We start from the raw sequence: 14,828 nt of genomic DNA, 5'->3' as shown, positions 1-14,828 counted from the left end.
TTTAACTGACAGTGAGCACCGGTGCGACTGCCAAACTGATCAATATATTTTGCGTATTATAAATGGAATGCACAGAAATGTTATATTGCGCAAGCGGCACATTCAGTCACTCATTTTTGTCTCCCCTCCTTCAACCATTCACTTATCAGTGCCCCCGCCCCCAAAACATAATGCGTGGGTGTAAGAGGCGCATGTAATGAAGCGGAAGGACTGACAGAGTAAACGAGTGAAGCACTCAATCTTGCAACTCAAATAGGTTTAGGTACAAAACAGCAAAGATAACGAAATGTGTTGCATGTATAGTATGTGAAGCTAATGCAAGAAACGTGTTTAAACTTTAAGCACTATACTAATGTATAAAGCTCTCTAAAAATACTGCAAAGCATGTATAACTTATACATCACATTAAATCCTATTTATTTGTAAGTCGCTATTGATAAAAGCCAAACGCGTATCAATGCAGCGTTCATGAAGAATAATCAGGGTTGTTTGAGATATGCGCGCGCCCAGGGAGTCAGAGCAGAAAATACTAAACGGACATATAAACACAAAATTACGTCAAAATTCCCATATTAACAAGAATCCTTGTAAACGTAGTTCGTTTCATGAACAAACTGTTGGGAAACAAAAGGCACGTGTGTATAGTGCGCGAGCTCTATAATAAAGATCTCTGTTTATAATGTTCATCAAACAACAAAGGACGGGCCCAAAAACACTCACTGATATTAAAGGAATTGTGTTCTCTTATACGAGTTGTTCACAATAAATAAAGTAAGAAAGTAGCTTTAAGAAAGATGTGCTTTAAATATGGAAAAGTGTTGAAAGAGAGTTTACATAAAAATAATTTAATCATAATCAATGATTTGTATTCATTTCTAATTGATTGATTAAATTTCTAATTGATTTATTAATGTATTAAACACATTTGAATTAAGTTTTAGTGATTCTTTTTTCTTACCTCACCCCATGACTCTGGTGCCACCTTTCTCAAATGTTGAGAGCCCTGTAAGCAGCTTTCTAGTGGACTAACACAGCATTTATTCTTGATGATCTAAGGTTTTCTTAAAACGTGCTGAATCGCTTTGATTAAAAAGCCAAATGGTGGAAAAAAGGAACAGTATTCAAGAATTTAAACACATGAGTCCCGTAGTGTAAATCACCACATGACCTTTGGGTATCCATCCATCAGAGACGCACCTTTGATGTCTTTTCCAAAGCCCATGGAGGACGTGACTGTTTGGCCCTTGCTGTTGGACTTCTCTTTAAAGACGTCGTCGTCATTGGAGGTGTTGTCCGCTCCATTCTTTTTCTTTTTCTTCTGGCGAGGGGGCAGTTTCTTGGGGAATGTGAACATGGGAAAGATGACCAACAGCATGGCAAAAGCACAGAGCAGGAACCCACTCCACCTAAAAAAAATAACAATATGGATGAATGATGGTCCTCTAACTCAATTGGTAGAGCGTTGCATTAGCACAAAAATCATGGGTTCGATTCACATTAAACAACCTTCAATGCACTCTAGGTCACTTAAATAAAAAATTCATATATGTAAATGAATCATTGGTGAATGTTTCTTCCACAGATAAGACATACAGAACAGTCACTACAAACAAGTCTGAGGATTCTGATTAAATTATGATTAAACCATAGAGAAAATTCTTACCAATTGCCAATAAAGCGTGGGTCACTTTGGTCAATTTTGATAATGGTTTTGGGATCCACATAGAAACCGATCAGGACACCTCCTAGCAGGTATCCTGCAGCTGGTCCCAGTGCCCCCATGACGTACATAATAGCTGCAAAGCACACAAACAAGCACACTTTACAAAACACCCTCTGCATCGCCTACATTATATCTGTTGTTCATTTCAAACAGAACATGATTAAGGTTTCTAATGTTCTTTCCACTTTTACTGCCCAATGAGTTCTTGACTCACAGAGTGACTGAGTCACCAAGGCTGAAATGATGAAAAATATGAAGGGCTATACATGCATAATGCGTCACGCTTCTGTCTTGTGGGGGAACAGCATGAATTAATATCACTGAACTTAAAGGTTTGCTAATAACACACACGAAAATAATGAGTTTGTTCTTTATTACATCGCGGTCTTTCTGAGTGTGTTTTGCATTGTTGGAAAAGACACGCACATTGTTTGTCCTCTGTTTGAGCCAGTTCACAGAAAGCAACAGCGGACGTCCACATGGTCAATGTGAGCCAAGCTGGTTCTGATCCAACCAGAATCTCACACAGTATTGAGACAGGTGCATGATCAGGCCTAATCTCTAATCTCAGTCTTTGTGCGGGAGAAGGTTTGGCCGACGGCCTGCCAGGTTACATAACGCCAGCACAAACATGTTGGGGTGGACAGATAAGTCACATTTATTTGATGTAAACAGAACTACATTGACCAGACTCTCATCCTTAGCCGAGACCTTCATAGGCTGTGTTCCCCTAAAAGATGAGCCAAATCTAGCATACACACATATTCACACAATCTATAAGAGAGTTAAAATGACATCTGGAGATGCTGAGACAAATTTAGAGCTGGGTGTTTTACAACATTTTACGCTGCCTCCAACTCCTACATATTAACAAAGGAAGCTTTTTCTTTTGTAGTGTTATCAAAGCCAACGTTGCTACAAAATAATGCTGCAGATTTTTCCCATAATGAATTTCACTTATTCACATGAGATCCTTTTTTTACAAACACTGGTTCGCCAGGGTCTCATCTAATTTTGACTTCTTAAACATTCAATCACCAGTATCTACATTCTAATTAAATAACAGGTTAGTGCTTAATACCCACGAGGGTTACGTAAGAGGAGATAAATTGTTCCTAAAGCTTAAAAGCCACCGGTAAATCTTCTTATCAACCCAAAACAGAAGAGCCCAATGCACATGACAAAATGCTGTGCCCACATCTCACAAACAGAATGTGTGCGCTACCTTTACCAGACATTCTTTCATACAACAAAGAATAAACAGCCCGGGAGAATTCATCTGCTGCAAGAAAATTGCTCATCTGTAACATTAGTCATCAAACAAATTAATTAAAGGTGCAATGTACGAAATGTAGCGGCATCGAGGTTGTGAATTGCACCCTCCCCCTACCTTTTTAAGCACTATGGTGGGTGACATAGGACTAAGATTTTCGTTTTCGTTTCTTTGCCGGAGAAGATAACGTATTTACGAAACTCTCTGTAGAGCAGTTTGTCCATTTAGGGCTACTGTAGAAACAACATGGCGAATTCCATGTAAGGGGACCCGCAATGTATGTGGACAGAAATAGCTCAATCTAAGGTAATAAAAACATAACGCTTCATTATGTAAGGTCTTTTTACACCTCTGAAGACATAGTTATGTATGTTATATTGCATTTCTGTCAATAGATCCTCCAAAAAATACATGCATTAATAATTCGAGCCGTCTTTATAGTGTTTCTTTGCAAGAGAAATAAGCAGATGAAAACATTTATGAATGACTAAATGACACGTAAAGACATGTGCGCATGTGCAGCAGGCCATTACATTAATGCTTCAATGCTGATCCACTTTAAGAATAACAAGCGTTCAGTAGATAATGAATATTGGTAAAGACTAGAAGAGCCACCTAAAGAGCTCCTTAATGAACTTTAATCTTTATCGATTTCATTGTCAGCTAATTGAGAAACTAGCAATTAGGCATAATTTTCTTTCCTTTGAAAACTGTGGAAACGGAACAAAACTCCAGAGACGGGACCCAGACCTGACGTCCCTGAATGAACCCTCAGCACATGCAGATCGCATTAAACCATTCCAATAATAACCTCACATCACATTTATGGGTCTACAAATGCCAGAAATAACCTTGACATAGGGGGCAAATATGCTGCGGTTAAATATGCAGCATAACAGCTTATCTCTTATCAGGGAATGTGGAGTCAAAAGTTTGAGGTGAGCGAGTTTTGAATTCATTGACATGGTCAAACCTTAAAGGAGTAGTTTATGTCAGAATTCAAATTTCCTGAGAATTTACTCACCCCCATGTCATCTAAGACGTCCATGTCTTTATTCTCTTCAGTCGAAAAGAAATTAAAGTTTACGAGGAAAACATTCCAGGATTTTTCTCCATACAGTATAATAGACTTCAAAGGGGACCAATGGGTTTCATTTCAGTTTCATCGCAGCTTCAAAGGCTCTACACGACACCAGCTGATTAATAAGGGTGTTGTCCAGAGAAACAATTAGTCATTTTCAAATAAAATAAAAATATATATATACTTTTTAACCACAAATACACAGCTTAAAATACCTCCGTGATGCACGTCCACAACTTCCGAATTACATAATCACATTGGAAAGGTCACATGTGACGTAGGTGAAAGTACCAACCCCGTGTTTAAGTGTGAAAAAGGAAGAACGTTCAATAGTTCTTGAATGACACATATTACATAAAATGGTCTGTTCATGTGTGTATCTGGGATGTTTAAATCTTTTGAAATCTACGTCAAGTGTAACCTTTCCAACATGATTATGTAATACGGAAGTCACAGAGTTAGTGCAAGTGGTGTATTTGTTAGTATGAAGTCAAAGTCAATATAACATCCATCAATTTCAGCCTCAATATCATTAGCCGGGTTTCCATTAAAAGCTGCGAATTTAGTTAATGCGCAAAATTGGAATATCGCATAAAACATTTGCGAATAAGCACCGTTTCCATCCAACTAGTCAACTGTTACTTCCTAATAAACTGCCACTAAATATCAGTAAGAAAAGTAAGAGAAGTCACTGAATATAATAATTTTCATAATACTTGCGCAAGCAGACGATTACGAAACACAATAAATGCGTTGCTTTTGTGGATGCCTGCTGTTTGGGAAACACAGTCGTGACAGTTCTAAGAGGCAATTACAGAAATACTTTGACGACTTTACTCAGGTATTTAAGAATGACCATCACAACATTTCTGATGCTGTGTAACAAGATCAGTACTCTGGTTAGTCAGGTTACGCCGTCTCTTAGTGCAGTTACGCTACTTTTTGGAGGAATTTATTCGGCAAATGCGTTTCCATCTCCCATTATTCGCATTAACCCTTTTTAGATATACTGATAAACTGAGCCACCGTTACACAGTTGAGGAAGATGAAATATGTATACAGTCACCTGTGAGATGTTTGAGTTGAACCCTCTCACTAAGCGGGTTTCCATCACTCTGGTTTTATTCGCATTTTGAAGTTTCGCATCAGAAACGAGTGATGGAAACGGCAAATTTCGAATTAAAAACCCTTAACTCGCAAAAAAGTTTTTACGCTCGCTTGAGGTGGTTTTTCTTTTTTGCGAGTTAAGGGTTTTTAATTCGAAATTTGCCGTTTCCATCACTCGTTTCTGATGCGAAACTTCAAAATGCGAATAAAACCAGAGTGATGGAAACCCGCTTAGTGAGAGGGTTCAACTCAAACATCTCACAGGTGACTGTATACATATTTCATCTTCCTCAACTGTGTAACAGTGGCTCAGTTTATCTTGTTAATAGTGTTATGCATGAATGGAAGGTGAAGGAGGGTCATATAGTTGGACAGCCTTCAAAGATCCCTGTTGCCTGGCAGAAATCCAGTCTAGATTCCACCTCTCCACAGCACTTCAAAATCCTTTCATTTCTGAGAATGGACAGAGAAGTTACTTGCTAAGGTTAAAAACATGCTGGCTATGAAATACCGTACTGTTGTTTTCAACGTCAACAACCAACGTCACAACAGCACGCTCAGAGAATTCAAATCATCCTTTGAATTGTAACTTGCATGGCAGATGTGTTGCAGAATGAGGTAGTCAGTCTACACAAATGCAGCGTTAGCAATGTGGTCTTTGCGAAAAATAATCAAAGGATCCAATCAGTGTTCAAAAAACTGAAAAAAGCATCAGCCATGCTATTCGAAGGACATTCTGCAGTCATGCATGCATACCGCAACCACAGGATACTGCATCACGCCTCAATGTCACTCAAGGACGTCACTGTGGAGGTGTGAATGCGTGTATTCCCTTTTCCCACGTGTGAGGGATGCAGAAATGATCTTGTCCCAGGGTCACCCTTTCTCCTCCCCCATACCACACAGCTCACGACAGACAGTGAAATGCTCCCGAGATCCTGTCATCTTTACACAAGACAGTAAACTGTGACACGAGCACCTTTCATGCTAAATGAACCCAGTCCCCCAAAATAATGAGGCAAGTTGAATAAACTGATTTATTGCGCACAAAAAATGAAATCCAGCACCAATTCGCAATAAAGGTAGCGCAAGGTGAATTCACATAACTAGAAATAATTAATGGCCCGTAGCAGAAACATACCCGAGCGTGAAGCAAATGCCACATAGTTACGTCCCCGAATGTCACCGACTGCACCCTGTAGGGGTTCACTGCAAGACATCAAGACTTGTTGTGAGCACGAAGCTGATTAAATATGGCCGTGAGTTGTGTAATCTCTCAAAGGGCTCTAATGGCGCCTCATACCCCAGGAGAATTGTGCCTTAAGCACCACACCGGCACAATATGCTGCAATTCATCATGCAACTTGCAGTGAGCTAAAGCCAAAAAACATAACCAAGGGACAAAATGTCCCTGAGTGGAGAGGATTCAAAAAAGCCTTCCAACTCTCTCTTGTTAAGGCAGTGATGAAAGCAATGAAATGTGGCATTAAGTGTAAAAAATAACCCCACTTATAACTTATAATGTAAGTGTACAACATTGGGTCTCTGAGGTTGTCTGACCCTGTAACTTTGCCGGCAGACATGGGTAAAAGACAATGAAATGGTGATTGACACTGTCATGGCAACTTGCTGATGCAGCAGTGTCTTCTTACAAGTTCGTACCTTATATATCTCACCCACAGAGCCCCAATCAGAATGGCCTGACACAGCTGTCCCCTTACCGGCCTATGCTGCCGGATCAGTCCAGTCCAGTCCAGGCATGACTTTGCTGCTATCCGGACAACACACATTTAAAAATGCCTAAGTCTGAATGACAGCTCTGTTTTTAGTACATTAAAGATGTCGAAAGAGCATGAGTAGCATGCTCTGCTGGTCTTTCCCGATATGGTGTTTCGCTGGTTTAAGTGGTTAACAGCTAACCAGGTAACGGTTTAAACTGGTAAACGAGCTAACCATCATACAGTTATGTTTGTGTAATCCCTCACCCCCCAAAACAACCACGTGTAGACAAACGGGAAAACAGATTCATAGTGGCTGTTACTTGTGTTAAAATGTGATTGGCCCCGAGGAGACACTAATTATGGTGAAAACCTTCTGAAAATGCTAAGCACAGCAAAGCTATAATTCACATCAATGGGGGAAACCTCAAACACAAATGTGTGAATGCAAGGGGAACCAAAGCGTTTTCAGAGGTCGTTTGTTTCCCCGGGGCAGGTATAACTTTGAGGCTAATGAGGTGCGGAGGGGCCTCAGATCCAGAGAGAGAGAGAGAGAGAGAGAGAGAGAGACTCAAACTGTGCTTCATTCAGCAAACTAAGTAGCCTTCCATCACAACTTACAAACTTAGATGAATCTCAAAACAATTGGAAACATCATCTAAAGGGACTGTTCACCCAAAAATGAAAATTCTGTCATCATTTACTCATGTTTGCAAGAATGTCAGTAACCAACAGTTCTCATCCCCCATCGACTCCCATAGTATTTATTTTCCCTATATGGCAGTAAATGGGAGATGAGATCTGTTTGGTTACTGACATCTTTCCAAATATCTTTCCTAGTGTTTAGCAGACCAACGAAGGTTTGGAACATCCTGAGGGTGAATAAATGTTGACAGAATTTTCATGTTTAGGTGAACTATCCCTTTAACTGACTGAACTGACAAATTCAATTTGTCCAGTAGATCATACAACGAAACAAAGAAAACCCTTTAGAGAGCAGACATGCTTTGGAAAGGCAGTCAGATGAGGTCACTGTCACCTTAAATCAACATCTTGTGACTGATTCAGTGGCTCTTTGACATTATACTATGTTCTTATGTTGTTAGTCACATCTAAAGCAATAACACCACAGAGATAATAGCAGCAACAGAAGTTCCTCAAAGACAACTACTGTCAGCTCCTGTCCGTCAAGCTCTCTTCATCGATTTAATTCTCTTTATGTTACATAAGATGTCAGCAATACTTGAACCACCAACAGCTATTTTAGCCAGAAAGTACACAGATAGGTCTAAATTCATAGTAAAGTAACAAACAAAAGTAAAATCACAAAGTATGTCTGTGAAACAGACACTCCCAAGAGAAAACTAGCCCCATTTGACTTAAGTTTTTGCGCTTATCATAATTGAACAGTATCATAAAACTGCTCTGCTACAGCCAAACCACATTGAACTAGGTCATGCATTACTACACTAGACACATTCAGGACAGTCTTCATAACACCAGATCTAATTCCAAAAGTTGTCACCTTCAGGCTGTGCCTGAGGATCTGTGAAGATATATATGCCCTTTACCCTAACCTTTTCAAAGCAAGCTGGTAAATGTGTGCAGCTGTTCACAGTACGGCCGACAGCCCCTCCAGCCACATATGATGGATATAGTGCTTAAACTGCTCTCTCTTTGAAATCAATGTGTATTGTTGATTTCGAGCTCATCCACAATGAAACTTGTGGAAGAAAAAACGAAGACAACATGACCAATTCCTACATGCAAATGAGTGAGATGCTTGCAAAACAGTTTCAGCTGTATCTCCAATGGGACCGCTTATGAAATATTGTTTTAATAGCATAAAATGTCATCATTAGCTGCTTCATTAGCTACAGCCGCAGGAAATAATTAAGAGACCATTTCAGAATTATTTTCAGTTTTTCTGAATTTACTATTTAGAGGTATGTACAAAATGGTAAAATGAACATTTCTGTTGAACTTCTAACAATATTTCTCCCAAATTTCAAATCACATTTTTGTTTCTATTTGTTTTTTTTTTTAGAAAATAAAATTTGGAGAAACAGGTCAAGAAGATGCTTTGTATTTTTTCAGACCTCAAATACTGCAATGAAAACAAGTTTATATTCACTTTTAAGCAATGCAACAGTAATATTTTTATAATATAATATGTATTTAGAAAAGTAAAAAACGTCTTTCACATTGCTGTTGGATGACTTTATGTCACTCCTGAGGTTTGATTTTGTTGAAATTCAAAAGACACTGGACTGGAATTGCCACAATACATCTAGAAATGCTGATTAAACGAAAATATGCAATGGTCTCTTTATAAAAAAAATTCCGCAACTGTAATTTATTCAGCACCACAAACCGTTTTGTCTGCATAAAACAATGTTAGAGAGAATGTCTCGCAATGTTAAATATTGACAACAGCCATTCTTATGCACTTTCTAAGTTTCTAAGCTTCAACTATAAACTTCTGCTAGTATAAAAACATTTTCAAATCCATGCAATTTGCTTTCCTAGCTCAGTGGTTAGAGCATGGCGCCAGCAACGCCAAGGTCATGGGTTGCACATACTTAGAAACAAAGGAATAGTATAATGCAATGTAAGTCGCTTTTCTGTCAAATGCATACATGTAAATATAAATGCATACAGTAGTAAATTGCAAAAGACTCTTTCATTCCTTTAAAAACATCTCAATCAACAAGTGGTTTGTTTAGGAGAACGCCCTGAACAGCCATAACATTTCACTTCTATAAAGCGAATGAGCACTTTATTTGCTGAACCAGTGGGTCTCCTTTGGGCTTCTGAGCCGCACTGCTGACTGCCTTCACAGTTTCTGCTGATCCTGATGCAAGCGTGTGGAACTCCGACCGATGCTGACAGCAACATTCACTACAAATCTCCATCACCAATGCTGATGTTCCAAGTTCCACCCTAAAGTAAAAACCTAGGCAGGAATCGCCCTTCATTAAAAATGCTTTGGACTTTGGGAATACGACGGCAACTGCTGTCTCAGAAACTCTTAAACAAATATTTGTTAGTAAAAAACATTTTTTCTAGACAGTCGATTAGTGGCCACATTTGAGATTCGATAAGGCCACATTTTAATTGCATTTGAATATTATGTAAAACAAATGTACATTTAATTAAAATAATTTTGTTTAAATCACACAATTAAACTGCTACATGCTCATAGCTGCACTTGCTAAATGCTCTCAGTTTATTCTCAAATAGATATTAACAATAATGAAAGGAGGTTTGTGGGAGCAGAGGTGCTGGCGACTGTGGTTTTCTCCAGCTGGGGATCTCACCAGATAAGCTTTAAGGGACCTCTGCTCTCCCTCGTACATCCTGAGGTGGCGCTAAAACTGCTGACGTTCTCCTCGTGGACCTGCCCTCATGTTCCACAGACTAATTGCCATCTTTATGCTATTTACTGCTTTGGTTTTATTGGCTTCTAAAGAGTGCACATGGGACTTATCTCCTGTACGGCAGGACAGACCAAGCAAGAGAAAAACGTTCAAATGGACAAGTTACCTGCATCACATGCAAATGAACAGAAAGCGACTTATGAAGTAAAACGACATATCGTATGTTTATATGGTGAATGGGCAATTCCATGAAAATGACAACCTCACCTCACCTCACCAAAGGTTGTTACTCTACTAACAGCACAGATATTAATGTTTGGTGGTTCAAATACCCATGTGAGGTCTCTCTTCAAGTTTGTAAAGCATTTGTTTTATTTTAAGTGCATGATTTGTCCTTGTCAGGTAAGTGCTTGCAGGATTGTCACATTCATCACGGTACATATTCCTTATACATGGGCACATGGATATTAAAATAAAAATAAAGTAACTATTTCATGTACTGTGAAGAGACATCCCTTCTCCATTTGTTGGGTATATAATTGCTTCAGGTTTGTGCATTTTAATTCACAGAATTCCTACAAAGTTTGTTGTCTCCCCAAAACCGTTGTGTCCTTTTTTGTCACATCCATAACGCATGTTTATTTCCCTTTTTTCAAAATAGAAAATTTGTTCATAGACGGACATTTTTCTGATGTTTAGACTCCATCAACAAGGGTTTAGTAAAATCTAAACAAATGGTTCAGTATATTGGTAACAAATACATTCTCTGAGCGTTTCTCTGTCATATCCATAATGCAAAATGTCACATCTATAACGCTGGAATTGCCCGAAGGTTGCCAGTGAATAGCATCTCTGAAGCTTTGTAAACATTTCTTGGAACTTACAGTGACGCTAGTTTCTTAAATAATTGTCAGCACATTTAAGAAGTTAACTGTCATAGTTCAATTTTTCCAGTGGACAGCTTTTCAAAAGATCATTTCTTGTGTTTGCATGAGTCTTCAATTCACAGAATAATAGTCATACAATAGTTCTGTTTGACCAACTAATCTAATTGGTACTGTAAATAACTGAGCTATTTTGTAAAATACTCCTTAAATACAGAATACTGTGGAACTATAAATGGGGCGAAGCTTTGTGGTGTCTGTGGGTGACGTCTGAGAAAACAGACCTCCTAATGAATCCTCATCCATGACTGTCACACTGCTCCAGTTTCAATCTCACACTGGGAAATGATTTTTCTCCACCACTGACAAAAAAACATTGTGTCCCTATCAAGACATTTAGGTTTGTCTTTCTTCTTTATCTATTGTGATTCAGTGAAATGGATATAGCTTGCATTCTTATCGGTTGCTGAAAGCTCTACAAAATTAGCGAGCATATCAGCAAGGACGTGCAGAAAGTTGCGAACGATTTCTGAGGAACTCATTGGAGCTTTAGCGGAATGTAATTCTGTGGGCAGAGATTCCAGTTTCACTTGTGGTAAAGATAGAAATTGCATTGACAAAGTCACATCCGCTGGTGCCAGATCTGCTCCACACACACACACTGAGTACCACCTCCATGTGACCCGGCGATCAAAGGCGCTGCGCTCATTAAAAGGCTTTAGTACAGGAATGCTATTACGAGGAACCACCCAAAGAAAAAGTTGCTAATCCCTTTGTACGTCTGTCCTCGCCAGCCAGCGCGTCAGCTTGCTCACCATGAGGTCAGATGTTCACTGTCTCCTAATCCTATCCACTCTGAGATCTCAGTCTTTCTCCCTACTATATTATGTAAAATACTATTTGTGTAATAAATACAGTTTATTATGTAGTTATGTCAAATAGTTTACTAAATAATGTACTTATTACTATATATTTCAACTTTACAGTTTAATTTACAGTGTTTATTAGTACGTGTGTATTTTGTATGTGTGGAGTTGTGAGTCTGTGTTTTGTATGTGGGTGTGTTTGAACCTGTGTGTGCGTGTCTGTCTTCTGTGTTTTCACCTTTTTTGTTTTTACTTGTATAACTTTAAATGTTTTGCTTATAGTCAAAATGTTTCATATACAGCTGCTTTGTAACAATTAAAATTGTAAAAAGTGCTATATAAATAAAGTTGAGTGAGAGTGAGAGTGAGTGAGAGTGAGAGTGTTGCAATGCATCACTAAGGCTGAATCCGAAATGGCATACTTCCTTACTATTCGTTCGCCTACTGCTTTTTGCCTACTATATAGTATGTCCGAATCGTCAGTATTCACAAAACAGTAGACGAGAAATACCCGTGTGGTGGACTATTTCTCGTGAGATTTAGACGTGCGTATACTAATGTGGCGTCCGAATACGCCTACTTACCTACTATGTAGTAGATATTATTTTTTTTTTATTTTTTTTTTTTTTTCGAATCGTCAGTATTCATAAAAGAGTAGGTGAGAAATTCCCAGATGGCTTAGTGGTTACGCCCACGGATACTTGAAATGCTCTATATCCCATGAACCCACGGGACAGAATACCACGCACAGCCGACTTTCATGTACAATTAAACATGTTGTTAATTATTGTAAATCTAATGTAACATTAACATTGACCTTGCTTTGTTTTTAAATTGACCGTGTTTTTATATTGTGCATAGTTTTAATTCATAATGACGAAGCATTAATATTGTGCTTATTTTCAGCAGTTTATTTACGATTGTGTTTTATATGTATATTTGCCCTTTACAATATTATATATTGCTTAAATGTTTTTTTTTACTCACAGATATAACAAAATACATGATAATTATTCACAGGATCATTTTAATCAGGTTGTTTTAACGGATACACTTGGGCGCAATTCAACTTCTAATCACCTTTCATAAACGAATAATTACAAAACACAAATAAGCCCTAAACCAATTAATTACTAAAATTAAATTACTTATTTATCCAAACGAAACACCAAGAGATGTGTAAATAGGGTGTAGTTTTATGGACAAGGAAAGAAAAGAACAGATGAGGAGAAAGTGAAAGTTAAACGAGAGCGTTAAACATTAAATTAAAACTACATTGAAATTAAAGGTGTGAGGAAATCTTCATCTCAAACAGTCTCAACTCTGGAAAAACTATTAGAAAATCATCATGTGTCATATTTTTTCACCTCTTGTAACACTAATAAAATGACAAACATTTCCTTGAATGAGCTAGACAGAGGAGACGTGCATCAGGCATCAGAGTGCATGTCTGCGTTTTCCTCCTCACACTGGATTACAAACTGGCTTTGCACCGATTGCATGAGCTTTAGAAATGCCTTCGTCATGACCCAGTACTCTGGACCAGTGACAGATGATCCCATTGCACATTCTTTTTGAAAGAGCCATCTGGGTCGAGCACACTGTATTTATCCACGAGTGGCCACAGACAATGAGGGCCCAATGGGGGAAGGGGGCAGCGAGATGGGCACCCAATCTTTTGTGAGTGTGCATGGACACGCAGACACCTGCAGCTCTTCCCCATCGACCTCGATGACCGGACGGCATAGTCAGGAGCAGAGAATGGGTCAATGGATATTTACCAGAGAAACTCTGACCATAAAGCATTCAATGTTTCTGCTGATTTCTTCGCGATCACACATAACTATTATAACCTGTTATAAATCAATACTCTAAACACACCACTGGAGCACATCCAGACCTCCTCAGCAGCTGCCACATCCACATTCAGACATCTTTAAATGAGATTAGCATACGAATGGAGACCTCAAACATATTAAAATATAAGATGAATGTCAGGAATGTCAAACAGCAATGCATCCCTTAAGGAGCAAAACCTCAAAGCTGTTGTTTCATAGACAACTGGCACAATCTGTTCAGAGCGGCAAATCTCTGAAAACATGACTGGACAAACTGCATATCAGAAGTGACCTTTTATCATCATTTTTAACGCTGACTTTTCCAAATACCAAACACAAAGACAAAATACTGAATTCTTGTACATGCATATGTTATGCAAAACTCCCAAAGTAAATCTGAAAAGGTATTTTCCCATAGCCCCTGGGCTGGGATTGAATCCCCTTTTTTCAGTTTAGCAAGAGCTATATCCTGAGGGAAGGTCATGAGATAAGACAAAGTCACATCTAAAACCCTGGCGTACGCACGGGGAGGGTGGATTTCATCACCTTGCATGTATTTATAGCAAAACAACAGGCTTTATCGAAAAGATGGATGGATTTATTTTATTTTATTTTATCACACAGAATAACCGCTGCTGAGGTGGTGCTTTCACGTTCAATATGGTTTTCACAAATCCCGCTGTGTCAACAAGAAGAAACAAGATGTCTTTTGAGAACAGAGATTAACAGAGACAGACAGTAGGTGTCTTTCAGACCCAGGTTTAATAGAGTGTCCAAAACCCACACAAAGAGTGAAATTTCAGCTAGAAATGTTAGAAACTTCTTCATGTCTTCATGCTGACCTTGATGCTGCTCATTGCCATACAATAATACTGAATAGTGACCAAAGACTGTAAAGCTTTAAATATGACCAAAAACAGACAAGTAATCTATTTAAAGGGACTGTTCACCCAAAAAT

General features: G+C 38.6%; 1 protein-coding gene across 1 annotated transcript in view; it reads right to left on the bottom strand.

Moving 5' to 3' along the window:
- LOC130546845 (solute carrier organic anion transporter family member 5A1) overlaps positions 1-14,828 on the bottom strand; it is a 39,253-nt gene that overhangs the window by 18,056 nt on the left and 6,369 nt on the right. Inside the window, exons 3-4 of the mRNA XM_057322339.1 lie at positions 1,664-1,796; positions 1,198-1,406 (exon numbers count right to left, since the gene is read on the bottom strand). Of these exons, the coding sequence (XP_057178322.1) occupies positions 1,198-1,406; positions 1,664-1,796 (342 nt within the window). The remainder of the gene's footprint in view (positions 1-1,197; positions 1,407-1,663; positions 1,797-14,828) is intronic.

This window comes from Triplophysa rosa, linkage group LG23, assembly GCF_024868665.1.
Source record: "Triplophysa rosa linkage group LG23, Trosa_1v2, whole genome shotgun sequence".
Taxonomy (NCBI): Eukaryota; Metazoa; Chordata; class Actinopteri; order Cypriniformes; family Nemacheilidae; genus Triplophysa; species Triplophysa rosa.
Note: the sequence above shows the minus strand (reverse complement) of the source record. Positions and strands in the feature narration are given on the sequence as shown.